Source organism: Leuciscus leuciscus (genome assembly GCF_965113295.1).
Source record: "Leuciscus leuciscus genome assembly, chromosome: 24".
Lineage (NCBI taxonomy): Eukaryota > Metazoa > Chordata > Actinopteri > Cypriniformes > Leuciscidae > Leuciscus > Leuciscus leuciscus.
The window spans coordinates 23,522,049-23,545,065 of record NC_138723.1 but is presented as its reverse complement, the minus strand read 5'-3'; the positions used below and the strand labels follow the sequence as shown (position 1 = coordinate 23,545,065).

Below are 23,017 nucleotides of genomic sequence, written 5' to 3'. Positions count from 1 at the left end.
GCTTACCTGCGAGTCACATAGTAAAACACAGGGTTTCCGTTCTTTGAGGTTCCCGCCTGGTAAAAGATGTTAAGAGTCTTCAATGCTTTAAACTCTTCTTTCTCATGCACTTGGTGTCTAAAAAAAAGAAAAACAGTTCAGAACGGCATCATTTACTGACACTGCGAGAAACTAATATATAAAAGAACTTGCAAACTTGAAGGGAATCATATATCAAATGTGCAACACAATTTAAAACACGGTTTAAAGAAAAACAGTACAATGCAAAAAAAATACAAATTAAAAATTAAATAAAACAGAGTAATATTATTATTATTTGGTCTCATTTTCCCCCAAAAAACGAATCATCCCTAAAACAAGATGCATTTACAAAGAAATTTTTAATTTATATCCTTTTTTGTTTTGTTTTTTACAGAAAATGTGTGTATTTTTCTTACTCTAGTGCCAAATAGTAATTTCTGGGGTTTAAGTATAAATGTAAAAAAAAATTACAAATAAAATAACCAGAAAACAAGAAAAAAAAAAACCTTTTTTTTTACCGTTGAGCAATTTTTACCTGGTCATAAACTCCTCAAATTTGGAGCTGGTGAGATTCAGGCTTGACCAATGAGTATCTGCCACAGGTTTGTGTTCTGGGGGACCCAGGTAAGCAAGCAGGGTGGCCATCTTATCGAAGGGCCTCCTTCCAACAGCTTTATGATCCCTGAAGATTGTGGAAAATGATACTCTGATTGGCTGAAACTTCAGTGAGAATCTGAGAATCATCAATAAGTCTATTGCTTATATTACAATATTTTACTGATGGATAAATATAAAGCATGACAGAAAACGTACAACCAAGTTTAGATTAATATTTTTACAATAAATCAGCTGTTCTTTAAAGACAGCATCTTTCCAAAACAATCAGATCAGAGAGAAACAATTTGAGGGGTAAAAGTGAAATCGAAGTAAAATTTTGAGATTTGAATGAGCAAAAAAATGATTAAAATAATTATAAGAAATGCCCAAACTGCACTTGCACTTTCAATAACAGTCTCTTGGATGTTGGCCCTATGAGCTGGATGACAACATGGGTCACACACTGCCCTCCTCACCTGTTACTAGACAAATACTGGCCGATTTTCTCTTGGTTGTTCCACAGCAGTCTGTGCAGGGCCAAAACGTTCCCATCACTAATAAAGGACAGGCTGTGGTTGAGCGAGTCACTCGCTGGGCAGTCAGAGGCGATGTCGAGGAAAAATCTAGAAGAAAACCCAAAGGTTACCCCCTTGCTGGTGGCAGGAATCAAATCCTGAAGCCCACCGATTGCTTTCTTACCTTCTGGCTGCATCAAAATTACTCTTCACAAAGTCATTAAAAGGCCTCATGTGCTCTTCTTTTGTGAACAAAACGTGGTTGGCAATACTTTGGAGGATCTGCAGACAGGTGAAAAATAAAATAAGATCAACCTTAACTGAACGTGTCTTTATTAAACAGTCCAAATCTTTCTGTTTTGTCTACAACTTTATTGTACATTGATGTCTTACATCACAAAATCTTTCATCATGCTTCCATAAAAGTAAAGTACAGTTAAGGCCATGCATTAAAGTCATTTTACAACTATTAAGTGGGTTTTAGGCATTAAATAAACCCTGCTAGAAGGTTGATCAGTTGGCTTTCTTTTTGGACCAGCAGCAAAGACCAGCTTAACCAACAAAAGCTGGTACGAACTGTTTTTTACAGCATGGACCATTTTTTTCTTCTTTTTGAAGTAGCATTATTTCATCTCTATGCCAAAAACTCTCACCTTTGACATGAGTTTGAGGCCTCTTTCTATCCTGGGCGGAGGTTTTTTGTCGAGAATCCCAGCCTCATATGGAGAGACTATAGCCGGGTTCACGAAACGCAGGAACATGGCACTACCTACAGCTCCAATACTGTTCTGAGGGAAACGCTGACTCACAACCTGAAACCAAGACACACAAACACACATAGGAACATATAAGGCTGGTATTATGGCTGGGGTAACATGGCACCATTTCATTAAGATGGTTATAAACCAGAACCAAAATCTCTTAAAATTTAAACTTAATTGTGCGATTTTAAAGTCAAATCACACTAAACTCTGGATTAGTGGAGGTCTAGTTGATCATATGATGATATCGGTTGGTAAGTTGATAACATGAGGTTCTGTGAGGGAACTATCTTAATGAAAAGGCACCAGAGGCTTTAGAGTTAAAGTGTAGAAAGCAGTTTGAAGCCATTAAACAAGTCTAATGATGGCGGAGGTCTTCACCAGTGAGTGACCTTTAAGAGTGTTAGAGAAGAAAAAAGCAAAGCATTTAAAATTGCACTACAGAGAAATGCCTTTGACTCAGAACTAACGTTTCAGGTTGAACGATCAAGCATAAAATCATTCTGGCATTCAAGAAGGGGCGGAACTTTGTTACCAAATCGCATTACCCACAACGCACCATTGCATTCAATGGCCTGATAATTTCCAAATCTCAGTCCTGAGAGTTACGGCCCATGCAAATATGATGCCTGTAGTAGCTACAGAGTTTGTTGTGTTTTTTTTGGTGTTGGTGCTAAGAGGTACATTCAGTGAAATCTCAGCTTGCCAAAAATCGGGAAATTAGTAGATATGATTTGATGTAATGACAGTAATGCAGGCCAGAGGTGCACAAGAGTCTTAGATTAATGAAGTGAATCGGGACAGGAAGCAGATACATCCGCCATTCACACTTACTGCTTTCCTCACTTCCTTTCTGTCTTTGACAGATGCTTTAGACAGGAGAGAGTGACAAGTAGCCTACAGGACAGAAATGAGCACAAACAAGTCACGGCACAAGCTAACACACACACACACACACACGATCCCTTACTACCAGGCTCGCATGGAATGGGCTTCTCCAACTTGAACCGCTGGCAAAAAAATGTAACAAACTTGAAACTTAAACAAACTATGTTTAAATAAAAAGCATATTGTAAATAGTTTTATCTAATTTAATAATGCTGTCAGCTATCAATGAGTATATACACAACTATTCAAACATTTGGGGTTTTACTGGAGTAAAAAAAAAAAAAAAGTTTATTTTTTTGATTTTTAGATTCTTTGATAAATAGAAAGTTCAAAAGAACAGCAATGATTTGGAATATAAATATTTTGTAATATTATAAATGTGTTTACTGTCATTTCTGATTAATTTAACACATCCTTGCGGAATAAAAGTGTTGATTTCTTAAAATAAAAAAATAATAAAAAACTGGCCCCAAACGTTTGTTTATTCAACCTGTTAAAGCGTGTAACCATTTTAATTTATGCTGCAGAATTCCACAGATTTTGCTGCACAATTGGCTTCATTTATGAAACACATGTAGACTGAATTTCTTTATAAATCATTCAAAACTATATGTAAAACTATGCGTTCACGCAAAAATTAATCTGAGAATGGTTTACAAACCACACAAATTCGTTCAGTACAGGAAATGAGAAAAAGGTTTGCAGATTCTGCATGGGCCTTCTCATCACACACTGGAAAATTATGTCAAATATGTATTTGAAAAAAAACCCTTCAGATTTTAAAGTCAACATGATTTGCCGTTCACATGCCATTTTAAATAAGTTTTTATTAGATTACAGAGGCCATTTTTAGGTCTTATTTGTGATAAATTGTGCCAGAAACATCTATTAAGTAAATTTTGATTTCATGTCGACTTTAAACTGTTTAATTCGACAATCAGTCTTCACAGCAAAACTGAAGCATATTTGACATTAGTGATATCATCATACACATTAACACAGACATCCACAAACTGCAAACAGAAGAATCAGCTCATCGGTTTCTTCAGTCTCACCTGAAAGAGACAGTGACAGACGCTGCGGAGCTGAGGAGGGAACTCGCCCGATGAGCTGATTATGGCCTGAAAGAAGCGATCGGTCATCCGTAACAGATTGCGCTGGTTCTCCTCCAAATTCTCACCGGTCTCGAGTCTGAGGGAAGAACACAACCGAATCATCTCCAACCAGAAGCTAAACATCACAAGTCTGCTATATTTACTGGATAACATCACTGCTATAACTTTGATTTGATTTTATAATTTACTCACCCTCAAATTGTTCCAAACCTGTATGAATTTTTTTCTTCTGCTGAACACAAAGGAAGATATTTTGAAAAATAAGGGTAACCAAACAGTCTAGGGGCCCAACTGGGGTATTGAAAAGACTGGAACAACTTGAGGTTGAGTAAATGACAGAATTTTCATTTTTGGGTGTCACGACACCAAAATACCAAATATTACAAAAAATACCAAAATAGTTCATTTCTTACATAAAAGTCCACCAAAAAATCCTTAAAATCAAACATTAAAATATAATAATAATATGCATAATTATTAAAGGGATGGTTCGGAGTAATTTCTACCTAGCCCGTAAAAGTCCTTTGCAAAACTCACAAGTGTAAGGGAAAAGCTAGTGAATTTAACACTCCATACAAATTTATTTTTTCCAAAGTGTTGACAACTTAGTGTTAACTAATAATTGTTGAAAACAGGTACTACCAACAAAATATTAGTGCATTCCTGGAACTGGGCGTCGTTACACTACATCCTTCTGCCAGGACTTTTACAGGCTTTTCCCAAACCACTGAAGAGACCTCGACGTCCGGGTTAGCGGTAGCATAAGCCATCAGGCAAGTTATAAAATAAACTCCTGATGTACTTACAAACTTTCCAATGCCTTGTTTTATGAGTACATAACCTATTTGTACTACTGTAGAAGTTTGGTACCATTCTGGGCATTATTAATGGGGTACAATCTTTACGAGATACAACCTTAGATCCATTAGCGCCTGCACTAAGACATCCGGCTGATATCTCTATAAGCTCTAACTTTAATAATGTTCGACCAAGGGGGATAAAAGCTTCTGGGCGGTTGTTTGGCTCGAGGTCATGGTGCAAATTACTCCGAACCATCCCTTTAATATTCCTAATGTAGATTTCTTGAATTTTGAGGCTCTCAGCAGCCATTTATTCCCCACACGAAACACACTGTGGTCGGCACAAGTTAAACTCTATTAAAATTAGTCTGGGTTAAATTCTTTCACTTTGACTAGTTTTGTACATGGTTTGAGAATGACACCATGTTGTGCAACCTGTACATGATGCCTCTGCCTTATTTGACTAGCTTCTATCAAGTGACAGGTGAATTTGCACCAACACACCAGTTGAGAAGCACTGATTTAAATGGTCTGTCGGACAGATACCTGGTGGGATCCACCTCAAAGCTCAACATCTGCCACTCAGCACCAGTGATCACTCCCCTGAGCAACGGCTCCAATAACTTCTGCAGATACGTGGCCCCATACACCTGAAAGAAGGAGTTTCCATGTTACACAGAGGGAAATTCACAGATAAACTTAATCGGGATCATTTGCCTCTGTGAATGGTCATTTGACTTCAGTGCATGCCAGGTGAAGAGTAGAGGCACCTTAAAGCAGAACGTCATGATTTTACTAGCCAGGCTGTTTCCACGGAACAATGTTTGCATGGAATCTGCCAACTCCACCTCCTTGGAGAACATATTCCACAGAAGCTGATACAACAGATGTCTCGAATCGAAAAGAGACACCAGAACACGTGCCAGCTCATCCTGAAAAGACCAAACACAAGACTAACTAAAGAAGCACTCAGACTATGAGTTTACAGTAAAATCATACACAGATTGATATTTTAGAAAATAAAATGGTGAGAGTTAATAGTTCATATTAATGCATTTAAAAAATGCAATTTATATTTGGTAATACTTTGATGATCCACTTTAGACATTCTACTAACTATAAGTAACTTTGCAACTACATGTCTACTAGCAGTCATTAGAGTATTAGCAGACTGTTTGATTAATATCTGCTAACACTTTCTGTCGATAGTTTCCCAACAGACATTATACTGACTTAAAGTTATAAGTAACTTTGTAACTACATGTCAACTTATCATAATAACCCTAACACCTAGTCCTAACCTAACAGTCTACTAAAGTCAAACAATACTGTAATGAGAGTTAGTTCACATGTAGTAGCAAAGTTACTTAAAGTTAGTAGAATGTCTAAAGTTGACCATCAAAATAAAGTGTAACCTTATCCCCTGGTTTCACAGACAAGGCTTAAATCTAGTCCCAGACTAAAAATGCATTATTGAGCTGTTTTAACTGAAAGTAACTTTCATTGACCTATCTTAAAATATGTCAGTGCCATTGTTTTGTCTCAGATGCACACAACAAGGCATGTTTAAAAATGTCCGATTTGAACTAAGGCCTAATCCTGACTTAATTTAAGATTTGTCTGTGAAACCAGGCCTATATTTTTGTCTCAATAATAAAGAATAAAAGAATTAGGGAACTCAAAGATCGGTATCGGGGCCAATTAAGTGAATAACTGATAGGTATCCTCTATACTAAACCTGATCCTTTATTTTACGTCAGATGTATACAAGAAGTTTATATCAGTAGTCCCATATTCATAATTGTGACCACACAGTCTGTTTACAATGTCTACCATTATAACAGATGTTTACATCTACCGATGTTTTATTATTAGAATTATATATATATAAAATATTACTGTAGTTATTGTTATATTGGACAGTGTAGTAATAGATGCCCCCACTAAAAACTTGATTAGGACATTCCTACATTTTATAATATGTTTTTTTTTTGTTTATAGTTTAGCATTTTTTTGGGAGGAAAAGCAAGGGCTTGCAAAAAGAGTTTAAGAAAATAAAAAAAGTTTAAGTTACAGGTCATTTACTCTCAACTAGGGGGCCTTGACAAGAAACTTCAAAGGTGTGTATGTGTATATATATATATATACACATACACACAGGTGCTGGTCATAAAATTAGAATATCATCAAAAAGTTGATTTATTTCAAGAATTCAACTTAACAGGTGAAAGTAATATATTATATAGACTCATTACATGCAAAGTGAGATATTTCAAGCCTTTATTTGTTATAATTTTGATGATTATGGCTTACAGCTTATGAAACCCACGAAATCAAAATCCCAGAAAATTAGAATATTACATGAAATCACACAGTAATTACACAGTAATACCATGGTCATTGAACCAGGTTTTGGTTCTTTTGGCAGTGTGGGCAGGTGCAAATCCTGCTGGAAAATGAAGGAAGCATGAAGTGCTCTGAAAATGTCCTGGTAGACGGCTGCGTTGAGTGGACAGCACAGTGGACCAACACCAGCCGATGACATGTCTTCCCAAACCAACACAGACTGTGGAAACTTCATACTGGACTTCAAGCATCTTGGATTGTGTGCCTCTCCATTCTTCCTCCAGACTCTGGGACCTTGGTTTCCAAATGAGATGCAAAATTTGCTCTCATCAGAAAAGAGGACTTTGGTCCACTGTGCTTTATTAAATCCAGAGTCAAAGCAGCCGTCTACCAGGACATTTTCAGAGCACTTCATGCTTCCTTCATTTTCCAGCAGGATTTGCACCTGCCCACACTGCCAAAAGAACCAAAACCTGGTTCAATGACCATGGTATCACTGTGTAATTACTGTGTGATTTCATGTTATATTCAAATTTTCAGGGATTTTGATTTCGTGGGTTTCATAAGCTGTAAGCCATAATCATCAAAATTATAACAAATAAAGGCTTGAAATATCTCACTTTGCATGTAATGAGTCTATATAATATATTAGTTTTATATAATTTTTTAAGTATTTAAGTATATCAATACTCCCAGTTTCTGTTAATAAATATCTTAGCCTATATGGAGGGCCTTTGAGTCAAAAAGTTTGAGAACCACTGGTCATGGTAAAATGAATGAAAATTTTTCAAATTAAATAAAATAAATAAATAAATACGTTAAACCCAAACACTGATATATAGAGAAAGAAAATGATGATGATAATAATATAGATGGATAAATAGAGGTAGGAAAAAAAGCTATTAAATATGTAAATGTCTAATAAAAAATTTATCACAGCCAAATCAGTATGCAAATAATCATTGTTTGATTTTGACTAGCAAACATTTTTATTGCAAGTCACTGGAAGATTTAAGCTTTAAATGTTACAATTCTAAAAATTAATAAATATATGCTGCATAGTGAATTGTGAAGAACACAGTTTGAATTGGAGCTAAATTAATTCTTCATCTTGCACAGATTTGCATAATGTACCCACCCACTGGGAACAAGGCACCACACTGGCCAGCGCCATGGCGATAGGCAACTCCCCCTGGTCCCCCATCATTGTGACCAGTTCCACAAGTCTCTCAAAGCGATCGGCCAGAGCAGTCTCTGCCAGCGTGTCAAACTCTGTCCCCTGCTGCAGGATCTTAGTGAGGACCTCCATGAAAGTAGCCCTGGTCTGAAGGTCCTTATGATAGCCCAGCCCTGCAGGAGAGCAGCAGACACATAAAGCTTGATCATGTGTGTTAGAAAGTGCTTACTATATACCGTGAGAGATTTGTCACAAAAAGCCATTTTATGTTCGGTAGATTATAAGTGACGTGACGTGAAGGTCAAGTATGGTATAACCCATACTCAGAATTTGTCCTCTGCATTTAAACCATCCAAGTTAGTGCATAGTGCATTCACATTAGGAGCAGCGAGTAGTGAACACACACACACCCGGCCCGACGCCCAGGGAGTGATTGTTATGAATATACAATGGGGCAAAAAAGTATTTAGTCAGCCACCAATTGTGCAAGTTCTCCCACTTAAAAAGATGAGAGAGGCCTGTAATTTTCATCATATGTACACTTCAACTATGAGAGACTAAATGAGAAAAACAATCCAGAAAATCACATTGTAGGATTTTTAATGAATTTATTTGCAAATTATGGTGGAAAATAAGTATTTGGTCACCTACAAACAAGCAAGATTTCTGGCTCTCACAGACCTGTAACTTCTTTAAGAGGCTCCTCTGTCCTCCACTCGTTACCTGTATTAATGGCACCTTTTTGAACTTGTTATCAGTATAAAAGACACCTGTCCACAACCTCAAACAGTCATACTCCAAACTCCACTATGGCCAAGACCAAAGAGCTGTCAAAGGACATCAGAAACAAAATTGTAGACCTGCACCAGGCTGGGAAGACTGAATCTGCAATAGGTAAGCAGCTTGGTGTGAAGAAATCAACTGTGGGAGCAATTATTAGGAAATGGAAGACATACAAGACCACTGATAATCTCCCTCGATCTGGGGCTCCACGCAAGATCTCACCCCGTGGGGTCAAAATGATCACAAGAACGGTGAGCAAAAATCCCAGAACCACACGGGGGGACCTAGTGAAAGTAACACACTACGCCGCCAGGGACTCAAATCCTGCAGTGCCAGACGTGTCCCCCTGCTTAAGCCAGTACATGTCCAGGGCCGTCTAAAGTTTGCTAGAGAGCATTTGGATGATCCAGAAGAGGATTGGGAGAATGTCATATGGTCAGATGAAACCAAAATAGAACTTTTTGGTAAAAGCTCAACTCGTCGTGTTTGGAGGAGAAGTTGCATCCAAAGAACATCATACCTACTGTGAAGTATGGGGGTGGAAACATCATGCTTTGGGGCTGTTTTTCTGCAAAGGGACCAGGACGACTGATCCGTGTAAAGGAAAGAATGAATGGGGCCATGTATCATGAGATTATGAGAGAAAACCTCCTTCCATCAGCAAGGGCATTGAAGATGAAACGTGGCTGGGTCTTTCAGCATGACAATGATCCCAAACACACCGCCCGGGCAACGAAGGAGTGGCTTCGTAAGAAGCATTTCAAGGTCCTGGAGTGGCCTAGCCAGTCTCCAGATCTCAACCCCATAGAAAATCTTTGGAGGGAGTTGAAAGTCCATGTTGCCCAGCGACAGCCCCGAAACATCACTGCTCTAGAGGAGATCTGCATGGAAGAATGGGCCAAAATACCAGCAACAGTGTGTGAAAACCTTGTGGAGACTTACAGAAAACGTTTGACCTCTGTCATTGCCAACAAAGGGTATATAACAAAGTATTGAGATAAACTTTTGTTATTGACCAAATACTTATTTTCCACCATAATTTGCAAATAAATTCATTAAAAATCCTACAATGTGATTTTCTGGATTTTTCCCCCTCATTTTGTATATGTACATATATATATGTAAACACCCTTTTAAAGTGTTTAATGGGTAAATAAAAAAAAATAATATATATATATAAAGTAAAATTCTATAATTAAAAGGAAATAAAAAATAAAATAAAGTCAAAAAATAAAATAAAAAATAAAATAAGGCTGGTTTAGTGGTTTGTGGATTTTAAGTGTTAGTTGAGAGATTTGTGGCTCAGTTGTCCCACCAATAGAGTGCATGAGGCCGCTGTCCACATTGGCATTGAGCAGGTTGGACATGGCCAAGACGGTGCAGTGCCGTAAAGACGCCAATCGCCTGGACATCCCCCGTTTACGTCCGACTACCTGCTGACCCTCGTCCTCCACCTCACTGCAGTCGTTCAGCAGGTTCATGAACAGAGTAAAGTACCTGGGGAGTAAAGCAGGGGGCAGGGTGAAGAACAAACCTAATGGAGGGACAATATAAGGCGAAGGGTTTGATATGGAACTTGAGAGTCTTACTTTAGGAAGAGCTGAGATTTGGCCTCCATCAGTTCCACACCGTCCCCTTCTTCTGGCTGGAGCGGCAGCCCGGCTAGAAGAGACACCACCGCTTCCATACTCGCCTGATCCAGATCCCTGTCAATCAAAACCACAGAGCAAAAAAATCCATGGGTTTCCTCAAAACCTCAAGTCCAATGGAAGTTGCTTTTTGTTGGGTAAACTAACTTTAAAATAATGCTGTCTGAATAAAAATCCTGTGTTACCTGGTGAGGCATTTGACATCATCATCAGTGGCCTGGTTGGATGTTCCCATCACCCAGTCTGTTAGATACTCCACCATCTTATTCCTGAGACAAACAGAAATCTGATGCATCTCCAGAGCAGGAATAAAACATGCCAGATAATCTGACAATAAAAATACATTTGTACCTGAACTTCATCTCTTGGCAGAAAGAGAGGTCATCTCTGCGCTCCATCATGATCTCTACCAGCTGGCACAGTTTGGTTTTAATCTGGATGGCATGAACCATGTTGCCAAGAATACGTACATACCTGCCAACATACCAACGGGCACACAGGAATCAACAATAAGGAGAACATAGATGAGGCTGTCAAAATTGCAAGAATGACTTCTGAAGTCTTGGTAGCATCAGTAAAAATAGGTTAGAAATGACAAACTAATCAGTAAAGGTTTGTCTTGTATGCCATCATTTTCCAGCAAAAATGTATATATATTTTTGTAGTCTTGGTGTTTCCTGTATAATTATAATAACAGTATAATTTTTTGATATTATTTAACTTTTTTTTAAAGAAAGCTTATCATTTGATTTATAATGTTTTTAAAAAGTATAATACATTATTCTAAATATTATTATTTTTTTATTAAATGTTAAATTATAGATGTAAATATAAAAATTATATTTAAATAATGATATTACTACATACAGTACGGTACCATTTAAAAGTTCCCACCATCACAATAATAAATTACAATATAAAAAATAGAAAACAGTTCTTTTAAATTGTAATATTTCACAATATTACCGTTTTACTGTATTTTTGATCAAATAAATTTCCTTCAAAAATAATTTTTTAAATCTTACCAATCCCAAACTTTCAAAAGAAAAAATTATATTAAAATATAAACAAATGGTTTTGTTATAATATATAAACTATAAACAAATAAAATATAAAAATATGTTATAAAATATAAACAAATGATTGGGCAAGCAGAAAAAAAAAATCTGTGGGACAATTTCTCAAATTCCTCTTTCTCAGTGAAGACAGATAAACATATCTGGAAACATTTATTAAGAGAATGATCTTTACAATAAAGTTTATACTAACAAGCAAGCAAATGCCTTACCTGACCAGGTTGAGCATCATGGTCTCAATGCTGGCTTGACCTAGATGCTCCGAGCTTCCCTCCGTATGGTTGTCCAGTAAGTTCTTCATGATGGCGATGGTCTGCTCCACAAACTGTGTGTTGGTCTCATTAATTGGCACCTAAACATATAAGCACAGAGACATGAGTACCAATGACGTTTGATGTTGTTGACATCCAACCTGCTCATAACTTATTACCACAATTAACTGTGGCTACTTGCTGTCTCACCGGCCCCTGGGCATCAAAAAACCTGCTGATGCTGTTCTTGAGTTTGTTGAACAGCATGGGGTAGAGCGCTGGATTGAGCTCCAGCCCCACCAGGTCTTTGATGTTAGTGCGGATCTGATGGCCCTTCTCATGACTGCACACCATCAGCGACAGAAGGCGGTCCAGGAACCTACTCAGAGGCGTCTCTGGGTTCCCCTCACACGAGGCCATGGACACCATGGAGCTCTTGCGATCGTTCAATGTGCCCATGGGAGGACTGTAGGTGGCCAGAGCAGGGGTGTTCCTCTGCTGCAAACACACACCACCCAATGCACACAGGAAGCCAGTCATATTGATCCATTCCTGAGGGATGAGACACAGGATTTAGGAGCTTAAATGTAAAAAGCCAACATTTTGTCATGTCATGTTTTATAAGTCATCATTTATTTGATCTTTTTCATTTCTTTGTCTAATTTATAGTGTAGATAAGTTTTAGTTTTTCTAAAAATGTGAGTGTGGGAGAATGTTTTTTTTTATTATTATTTGAGACATTTAATTTAGAATTTTAATTCAGTTTAATTCAAACTTTTTTTTAGGTTTAGCTAGTTTTTATTTAGTTATTAATTTAAGTTTAAATACATTATTTATACATAGATTTAGCTAGTTTTTAATTATATATATATAAATAATTAAAAACCAGCTAAATCTATATATAAATTCTCATATATATATATATATATATATATATATATATATATAGAGAGAGAGAGAGAGAGAGAGAGTGAGAGAGAGAGAACTTAAATTAATAACTAAAAACACTAAATAAAACTAAGAAAAATTACTTCAACTGAATTTAAATTCTAAATAAAAATTCTCAAATAATAACTGATTTGATAATGACAACAAAAAACCTCTCTCATACTCACCTTTTTGTGAAACAAATATTTCCTAAAACTTTTTAACACTACAAATTAGGAAAAGGTATTTTAAAAGATCAAATAAATTACACAATCTCTGTTTTATAATTAAAATAGGATTTTTTTCTTTACAAATTAACCTAATGGGACAGAAATGTCCCCTAAATTGAAGAATCAAAAATGTAGACAAAACTTTATTTTCTACTGTAAGGCCCTTTATTGGTGGTGAGTGTTAGTGTGTCTGACCTGACCGTCTTCCAGTTTTGTTTTCGGGTGGCTTAAGATTAATCTGGTTGCAAGTTCCCATTTAGCATGCGTGTCTTCCCAGGCCTGAAATGACCAAACAGAGCAGTTAAATGTTGTCATCCATGTTATCTTCAAAATCAAATTAGACCAAAAAATAAAGTTGACTTTTTAAGCAAACAACCGAAAAAGCACACAAGTACCAAACTGTGAAAAAACAAGTTTTACATATGCTAAAAGAACTCGATAAAAATGTAAAAAAACGTTAAATAATACAATAGCTCACAATCAGAACAATGCAAATGTGCTCGCTAAACCAACCAGAATGACTTTACTACTGTCCAAAGGTATTAAATATGTAAATCTGTGACCTCTGACCTCTGTGTTTCCCGGAGTGGGCAGCTCAATCCTCCGAAGCAAAGCCATTACTCTCTTCTGTAGAGCCGAACGACCTAGAAAAATCAAAAAGATCACACAGACTATGCTGACCCCTTGTGGCACCCACACCAAATCTCACAAAACTAAGGCACGTATCTGAATCTGTCCATTCAAACTAGTTGATCAGACAAACCTGTAATCATCATGTTACTGACAGATGCGAACTCCATGAATGTGTGGTAATTTGGCAGAAGGGACTGCACAGGGATGTCTTCTGCACTGCAGCGGATGTCTGTCTCCTCACACAGGTAGCGGAAGCAGGACATGGCCACCAGAACCGCCTCCATGTCTGGACTCCACAGGAACATGTAGAGACAGACCTCTAGCTTGGTCTGGGCCTGTCGGCAGTTGGTGATGTTGCTGCCTGCGGTGGCCCGATCCTATAGGAGAAAAACAACAGAGAGTTAGAAACCGGATATTAAAATGCTACATCCATACTAGAATACTATTATCTATACTAATTTTACATACTATGCCAGTTTTATAACCTTGCTAAGACAAGTTAACATGTAGTCAATTCACTTAAATATAATCGCTTTAGTAATTATATATATATATATAAAATCTTAAATTAAACAAAACATTTACTAAAATGTGTACTATTAGCTACAATGCATACTTTTACAGACTATGCTATTTTAAAAATACTGTTAAATAGTATGCATTATATAATAAATATTTAAATTAGTGCTGTAAAATGTTTTACAGCACTAAAACATGCTGTAAAACATTTAGCATAAACTTTTAGCATAAAAGTTTGAAAATGTATATATATATATAAAACTTATGTTAGATGCAATTAATCGCGAATAATCGATTTGACAGAACTAATATTTATATAGTAATTTATATGTATAATCAACAGAGTGGCATTCATTTTATCATATCACAAATAAATTGTCATTTAAATTTTTTTTAAATCAAATTCTATGTACATTTCCTGGTTGATATCCTGGTTCTTTAGCGACACTGGAAGGTCAGGTTGAGCACATTGAATTGTGGGATACAGTACTTCATGAGTTTAGTTAGGTTGTATGCTTCACATTTTGGCAAATAATTTAATTATGATAATAATAATAATAATTTAAATATATATTAATTTATTTTAATTTCTATTTTCAATATTAGCCCACACAGTGTGGTTTGGTTAAATACAGGTGAGAGTGCCGACTCACCTTGTTCCTGAGGAGAAATTTGTTTCTGCAGATGAGAATCTCTCGCAGCCACTTCAGAATCTCAGTGCTGTTGATCAGCTGATGACCATTCTTACAGATGAAGTATAGCACCTGAGAACTGGACCAACAACAAATAGGCAATCAGACGGGCATTTTCATTTCTATCAGCGCCAGTTAACTGGAGTCAAGTTCACAGAGGAGCTACCTGATGTCCCAGAAGGTTTCCATTGGAGCGTCTGGGTTCCACAGCTCGATGCTTTCAGGCTGATGCAGAACCAAAAGAGCCTAATATAGAGATAGATTATGACCGATAACTCACACAAAGGCTAACTAAACTCACGCTGAATAAATAAAGAGAAACAATGATCTCACCTCCATGGCCTCCAGGGAAATATCGCCCATGTTAGCAAGAGGCACAAGCTGCATCAGGCCTGTGATGAGTTCTGCTGTGCTGCTGTGGACCTCCAGACCCTGTTTACCAGGATTCTGATCACGAACACACAAAATCAGAAAGAGCTTTATTGCCAAGTGTGCTTGCACCCACAAGGAATTTTTCTTGGTACTGAAGCTTCCAGTGCACATATACAAATACAACAAGAAACATAGTAATACAAATTCTAAGAATAAAATATATATATATATATATATATATAAAAATAAAAAAAATAGTATAAAAGTAAAAAAGTAGGGTCACAGTTGGGTTTAGTCCGAATAAACATTTACAGATTATTAAAAGTGACATTAAATGTCCAGAAGAGCATCTTTATAAGTATCACACTGAACCCAGAGAGAGGTAAACATCCTCACAACTCACATGAAGCATCAATTTGGGATCTGCATGGATGAGTTTCACCAAAGCCAAGAGCAGATACTTATGAATCCTGGTGTCTAGATCAGTGGTTTTCTCTTTAAACTTCAGACTGCTCATTTTATCCTTAAACGTCCAACTCTGAGAGGAAGACAGAGAGAAAGAAGTAGAAACGTGTACAAAAAGCTCTGAACAAAATGCTTGGGATCAGTATTATTGTTGTTTTTTAAAGAAATTGATACTTTCAATCAAAAAGGATGCATTAAACTGAATCATAATGAGAGTAATGTACAGTAACATTGTAATATTTCACAATATTACTGTTTTCATTGTACTTTATCAAATAAATGCAGCCTTGGTGTGACACACATACACACATACATACATGCATATATACACACATACATATGTGTGTATGTATGTATGTATGCATGTATGTATGTGTCACACCAAGGCTGCATTTTTTATATATATATATACAGTATATATATATATATATATATATATATATATATATATATATATATATATATAAAAATGTCAAACTAAAAACTGTATCTTAATTTGAGTATACATTTTATGCTTCTCATAAATTGTATTTCATTTATTTATATCCCCCTTTAATTTTTATTGTATTATTTGCATATATTTTTTTAAATCTCTTGAGTCATTATAAAAATAATTTTCAACTAAAACTTCTGCATTTATTTCTGAGATGACTGGTCCCCATTCTGAATTAATTATATATAAACAAAGGAGATAAAAATATTTATAAATGTATATTTATATTTAAATATACATATTATACAACACAGTGATCATGTCATGGACTGTCTGGAACATTTTTTATAGCATACCGTATGCTGTTTCACATACTGTCTAAAAATAGTAGGCTATATGAAGTAAACTGTTCAGTATGCTAGTATTCTATTCCAAACGTCAGCCTAAGAAAGCTAGCAGGACACTAGAGGAGGCTCTCTCATCTCTGAGAGGTTTTGTGGGCGTCTCACCGGTGTCATACGGAGGGGGGCGTGACTGCTGCAGCCCTGCACCACTCTCCCCAGAGTCTCAGCAAACATGAGCCGCAGCTCTCCCGAGTAACCGTACACGGTATCGATCTTCGGCCACCAGTCCAGCGGGGACTAGATCATGACAGAAGACACACAGAGGACATTTGGACATCCTGGGAGTGAATCAGACATCCTATCTCTCTGAGGTGAACTAAGGACACCAGGAGCTCTTACATTAGTGATGATTCGGTGAAGAGAATTCACCAGCACAAAATGAAAGGTAGGAGGCGAGGACGGGGCCAGACACACCTTACAGAAAAAGAAAGAGATTTGGTGCGTGTTCTTTGGACAGTGTATAAATGTAACAAAACATTGCAGGTTTCATAATTCTCAATATCAACTTTATCTGCATACATAAATTACACTTATTATGTAAAGCGATATATATAATATAGCAAATCTTAACTGCCTGATTTGTTATTTCAGCTTGAAATGTAACTATATTATTGCCTAGCTCTTTATATATATATATATATATATATATATATATATATATATATATATATATCTGTGTAGGGTGATATATACTATATAGCATATCTCTGCATGATCGCTTGTATTGTCGCAAAATTTAAACTATATTATCTCCCAGCTCTAATCTCATAAATATAACCGAGGCAAAAAAGTTTTAAGAAATTATAAAACATGATTTTCTGTACCGCTTTTTTTTTTTTACAAAGTGTATTGTGAAAAGTGCTCCATAAATTCATTTGAATTTGACCTGACTTGTCCACACACCTTAAACTGCTGATTGTTGTGTGGGTTGATTCTGAAACAGGAGACAAAACAGTCGATCATTAAGTCCACGTCTGCACTCTGGCTTCCTGCGCCTCTGGAAAACGGCTTAGCTGGGTTAAACAGCAACCCCTGGAGACAAAGAGACAACCATCAATGAGGAGGACAGCATCAACAAGAAAGATTCAGACACCACACTTGGGATTCTGTGTTCGTCCCTTCTGTAATCTGAAAAGTTGAGCTGTGGGGTTTATGTGGGTGATGGAGGTTTAAGTCCTGCCTGTGACATTTCCCAAACGCCATTCCCCTTCTTATTGCTTAAGCCAGGGGTGTCCAATCCTGCTCTTGGAGGGTCACTATCCTGCAAAGTTTAGCTCCAACCCCAGTTAAACACACCTAAACCAGCTCATCAAGGTCTCACTAGGCAAACTAGACTTAAGCCTACTGTATCTGCAATATATCTGTATCTGTATCTGATATGCAAAGGCTTCTAAATGATCAACATGATTAAAAGTTTGCTGGGAAAAAAAACTGTTCTACACAATGTACTTGCATGCTTTCTGTCGTCTGATGGATAGTTTATACTTTTTTATCAAGTAAAAGGCCTTTTAGCACAGGTCGCGGTCCGTGTCTTTTTACTGTGAAATCTTTATTGTTTTTTATAAAGTAAATGTAAGAATAACTTGTATATTGTTTGCAATATTTGAAGATAAACTTGACTGAAGCAACTTAGGTTTACTTTATTATCCATACATCATTTTTATTTTTATTTTTTAATTGTGTTCAAACGTGAGCATCAAATATGATACATCATGCCTTTGTCTCTCTCTTAATCATCACTGTATTTCACTGCATCATATGTTTTGCCCCTACAATAAAAACTACTGAGCTTCGATCATAAAACTAAGATCGTTTACACGACACCGTTTTCAACTAAAAACATAAAACTTTGTATTGGTTTTGGTCATCTTCCTAAGACATATTATTGAGAGATATAGAAACTGATTTTCATATACATGTGTAAGTAGTCTCTTATAAAGATTTTTACTGATTTACAAGCTATTATAATTTCATCTTGCTTTTTAGCCAAATAAATATCAGCAACTGCACCAAATTGCATATTTTTGCTCAGTTTCTTTGGACCACTGAATCTAATTTTCCTCCTTGAGTATGAGCGCCTTATTCTCCTATAACATACTATATGGGCCATAAACGCCTGATGTGTCAAATACGAAACTCAACAAAAACACATATGCAAACTATATTTATGTATAAATATACATTTATCTTTCATAAAGATTCAATAAACTGTTTTATTGATTTTTTTTAATTGATTTTTTTCTGACTATATTTCATATGTGTAGTTTACAAAGTTAATAATTCCCTGACTATACAAACCAACCCAAAAATGTAAAAATTATCAAATAAAAAGGTCCAAACTCTACCTTTTTTCAGAGCCATATTTGTCCATACCTTCAGATCCATGACAATGGACTGCACCAGCAGGAAAATAACAGAGTGATCCTCCCAGTTGATATACGTGGACGCTTTGCACAGTTTAACGCAGGCGATGGCTGCGCTCTCTGTCAGCTGTTTGCTTCCACCGTGACCGGTCAAGGCTTTCCGTAGATTCTCCAAAAACTGTTTCTACAGGGAGAAAACAACAGCACATTAATAGTTTAGGAAGAATCTAATTATAGTTACTAGTCTAATATTAATTTGACAAAAAGTATGGCCATCAAACTGTTTATAAACTGTTAACCATGTGATGTAGCTGTCTAATTTGAGCATGTGTGAGAGAGAGGGTGTGTGTACATGTTTTTACTATATTAGTGATGCTCAAATTCCTGATATGGCTTTTGTCTGTGGCTGATATAATGCTATATATGTGTGTGTGTGTGTGTGTGTGTGTTCATAAATACAATTTAAATTTTTTAAATTACATTCATTAATTCACATTTATTTCTATAGCATAAAATGTGCCATAGAAATGAAAATAACCTAAATCATTTGAAGGTGACTAAATTTACTTTACTTTTTAAATTTGCTTAACACAATATTACAATATTTAAAATATAATTGCATATTTAATCTGTCTACCAGTGGGTATCATAATTTAAGAACAATAAAAATCAAGAGAAAATCTTCACAAGTTCATGTTTTTTTATACTTGCCTTGTTGTATTTCGAGTCATCTGACGTGTCTCTGGACATGTCTTGCGTGATGTTAGGACAGAGGATGAGGAGGATGATCTGCAGAGGCCAAACAGCTGCTTTCCTCTTCGTACTCTCAGCAAAACTATCCACTAGATCAAACAGCTTCTCAGCACAGTCTAAAAGACACACACATCAGATTCACACATCCTCTCCAAGCATATTGTTATGGTACAGTTACAGTGAGTTTTTCAGTGGACGCACCAGCCATGTCCGCCTGAGGCCTCTGGTACAATCTGGTGAATTCATCAGGATAATTCTCCACCCAGTTCCAGAACGCCTACAAATCCAAATGTTTTAAAAACACATTGCAGATGTTTGCTGCACTGAGACAGGACAACACTAGGTGGCAGCAGAGTGAATTTCATACAAACACCACCAAATCATAAAAACCACAGAACATAAACATTTAAACAAAATATTTAAAGGTGTAGAAAGCGATTTCTGAGAAACACTGTTGATATCTGAAATCAACCCAAACAAACACACCCCTCCCTTCATTGCTCCGCCCCAAAAATGCACACTTTTTTTGTCCAATGATATTCCTCTGAGCATTTCTCTTTTTTAATGTCTCTCTTTCTATAGTCTATCTTCAAATCTCCCTCTTGCTCACTCTCTCTCCTCCATCATGAGTGGACACGCCCCCTGCTGCTGATTGGCTACAAGTGTGTTGTGGCGCTCGGTTTGATCCACTTCCGACAGCGTTTCTCAGAAATCCCTTACTGTACCTTTAATTCTATAAATGTGAGAAATGTATTCATGTATCAGGTGATAGGGCAGTTAGGAGTAGCAGTTTGGACCATAATAGTAATGCATAAATGATAATACTCTTGTTTTAATATTTATATTGTTATTAAGGCAATAAAATGCAATTCTTTATAATATAAATAATAAAAAAAAAAAAATTAAAATAGTAATTATATTGTTATTAAAGAGTCACATAGCTGTAATGTGTTTTCATATGTTAATAATGATAATAATAATTCCACCTACCTTCTCTAAATTGTAAATGACACTCAACTGGGCTGGCTTCTTCAAGGTTTTAAATTTGAACACAGTTTCTGCAAGGAGAAAAGGTTTACTCTAACTATTTGACACATTTTTTTCCTGCTGCCTCTAAGATTTTATAGTATTAGAGCTTGAGTTTGAGTCTATCAAACCTTGCAGTAGGCGTTTGAGTTTACAACAGTCCACGTTGATGTACTGGATAAGCTCGATGTCATGCACGTCTACGTTATCCTCCGAGCAGACGGTCAGCTCCTGCAACCTGCAGAGAACCAGACAGACAGAAGTCAGAGAGATCAAATCCATTACGGAAACATGCATTCCTTCATCCAGTCACAAGCACCTGGTGGAGATGCGGCTGAAGACGGCGCTGAAATTACTGCAGCTCAGAGAGAACAGAACCCCACAGGCTGAGTTCCTCAGCTCAGCTGCGTGCTGGTTTCCCTCACGGAACGTGTGGATGAAATGACAGATCTCGGGTAATAACTGCTTCACGAGCATCGTCTCGTCAAGACGCATGCTGTCCTTTGGTTGCTAATAGAGAAAGAGACATTTATGGGATTCATCAACATCTAGATGTGCTTCTCAGAACCTCAAAATGATGTTGAAAAAGCAATAATGGCACAACAGTGACAGATCACGGAGATGAGACACAATGAAAGGTCTGCAGCCGTCTCTCACCCCTGCCAGGCATTTCTCTAGTGTGTCCATGATGATAAGCTGGGACAGGTAAAGGTTCTTCTCCGCAGTATCCCCAAATATTCGCTGTAAGAGAGAGAGATGACAAACTAAGCGAGAGAGAGATCCCAAAATTGTCTGCCATAGAACTCCAGCTCACAGAAACATCTTCGACAGTCTAACAAACGCTCACAGTATCTCTGGCCTCAATATTTTTTCAATAGTCAACATAAATATCTAGAAAACTTGGAATAATGTTGATATATAGGATCGATAAAGATATAAGAAAAGAACTAAATAACTAACAAAAAAAAGCTGGAAATCTCAGTTTCCACCTAAATATTAAGCAGCAAAACTGTTTTCAATATTGATAATAATAAGAAATGTTTCTCGAGCAGCAAATCAGAATATTAGATTTATTTCTGAAGGATTATGTGACAAAATTCAGCTTTAACATCACAGGAATAAATTACATTTTAAAATAAATCAAAACAGAAAACAATTCTTTTAACTTTTAATAATGTTTTACAATATTACTGTTTTACTGTATGTTTTTTTGACTTTGACTTTTGAACGGTAATGTACATTTTATAAAATATTTAGTGCTGTCAAATTATTCGCATCTAAAATAAAAGTTTGTTTAGATAATATGTGTGTATATATTGTTACATTTATATATATATATATATATATATATATATATATATAATTTATTTATTTTTATATATATATATATCAAGTCTGTTTGTAAATGTTTATTGTGTGTATGTACTCACCATGTTATTGACGTTCTTCAGTATGTTGGTGAGTCCACTGATGACCAAGGAGAATTTGTACCTGGAGATGTTGATCAGACATTCCTTATTGTGTTCTGTGCTGATTTTAGTGTGTGTGTTCTGCAAGCCGACTTTCACAGGAAGCTAAAAACAAACAAACATGCACAGTTAGACTGTGTTCATGAACAAACATATGCATTCGGAATGTGTTTGTGTTCACAAACTGGATGAGAGATATCAGAGTGAATAGTGACTTTAATTTATGGTCTTTTAATCACACAAAACTATCAATGGCCTCTGAAGATTTGTAATACACTGCATGCGTCATGTGAACCACTTTTAATGGTTGTCTTTTTTTGTCATTTTGGAGCTTGACAATCCAGTCACCATTTATTTCATCATAAATGGTCAAAAGTTTGGAACATTTTTTGAAAGAAGTCTCTTCTGCTCACCAAGTCTGCATTTATTTAATCAAAACTACAGTATAAACAGTGATACTGTGAATTATTATTTTTAAAAAATCGATTTTAATATATTTCAAAACGTAATTTATTCATGTAAAGGCAAAAAAATATATACTTTATTTAACAAGGATTCACTAAATTAATTCCAGAAAAGTGAAAGAATAGAATAGAATAGAATAGAATAGAATAGAATAGAATAGAATAGAATACCACTTTATTGTCCAGCCAAGGCTGGAAAATGTTCTTTGGTCTCACCAGACCTATAAAAACATCATTTTACAAACATAAACATATCAACATCATATCACATCGGTGCCGTACACCAAT

At 36.1% G+C, this 23,017-nt stretch overlaps 1 protein-coding gene across 2 annotated transcripts in view; it reads right to left on the bottom strand.

Annotated features, from left to right (window-relative positions):
- Positions 1 to 23,017, bottom strand: part of nf1b (neurofibromin 1b) — a 61,659-nt gene that overhangs the window by 34,855 nt on the left and 3,787 nt on the right. Inside the window, exons 2-35 of one of the 2 annotated variants that reach the window (XM_082157617.1) lie at positions 22,227 to 22,370; positions 21,454 to 21,537; positions 21,116 to 21,306; positions 20,928 to 21,034; positions 20,761 to 20,828; positions 19,972 to 20,047; positions 19,729 to 19,886; positions 19,028 to 19,201; positions 17,558 to 17,686; positions 16,994 to 17,068; positions 16,760 to 16,891; positions 15,756 to 15,890; positions 15,314 to 15,427; positions 15,147 to 15,226; positions 14,942 to 15,059; positions 13,900 to 14,146; positions 13,707 to 13,780; positions 13,332 to 13,415; positions 12,190 to 12,531; positions 11,941 to 12,080; positions 11,004 to 11,126; positions 10,838 to 10,921; positions 10,593 to 10,709; positions 10,319 to 10,500; positions 8,182 to 8,393; positions 5,468 to 5,629; positions 5,244 to 5,347; positions 3,838 to 3,973; positions 2,729 to 2,791; positions 1,787 to 1,945; positions 1,318 to 1,415; positions 1,095 to 1,241; positions 557 to 703; positions 7 to 117 (exon numbers count right to left, since the gene is read on the bottom strand). In XM_082157617.1, coding sequence (XP_082013743.1) covers positions 7 to 117; positions 557 to 703; positions 1,095 to 1,241; positions 1,318 to 1,415; positions 1,787 to 1,945; positions 2,729 to 2,791; positions 3,838 to 3,973; positions 5,244 to 5,347; positions 5,468 to 5,629; positions 8,182 to 8,393; positions 10,319 to 10,500; positions 10,593 to 10,709; positions 10,838 to 10,921; positions 11,004 to 11,126; positions 11,941 to 12,080; positions 12,190 to 12,531; positions 13,332 to 13,415; positions 13,707 to 13,780; positions 13,900 to 14,146; positions 14,942 to 15,059; positions 15,147 to 15,226; positions 15,314 to 15,427; positions 15,756 to 15,890; positions 16,760 to 16,891; positions 16,994 to 17,068; positions 17,558 to 17,686; positions 19,028 to 19,201; positions 19,729 to 19,886; positions 19,972 to 20,047; positions 20,761 to 20,828; positions 20,928 to 21,034; positions 21,116 to 21,306; positions 21,454 to 21,537; positions 22,227 to 22,370 — 4,517 coding nt within the window. The remainder of the gene's footprint in view (positions 1 to 6; positions 118 to 556; positions 704 to 1,094; positions 1,242 to 1,317; positions 1,416 to 1,786; positions 1,946 to 2,728; positions 2,792 to 3,837; positions 3,974 to 5,243; positions 5,348 to 5,467; positions 5,630 to 8,181; positions 8,394 to 10,318; positions 10,501 to 10,592; positions 10,710 to 10,837; positions 10,922 to 11,003; positions 11,127 to 11,940; positions 12,081 to 12,189; positions 12,532 to 13,331; positions 13,416 to 13,706; positions 13,781 to 13,899; positions 14,147 to 14,941; positions 15,060 to 15,146; positions 15,227 to 15,313; positions 15,428 to 15,755; positions 15,891 to 16,759; positions 16,892 to 16,993; positions 17,069 to 17,557; positions 17,687 to 19,027; positions 19,202 to 19,728; positions 19,887 to 19,971; positions 20,048 to 20,760; positions 20,829 to 20,927; positions 21,035 to 21,115; positions 21,307 to 21,453; positions 21,538 to 22,226; positions 22,371 to 23,017) is intronic. The other variant, XM_082157618.1, reaches the window with a different exon arrangement.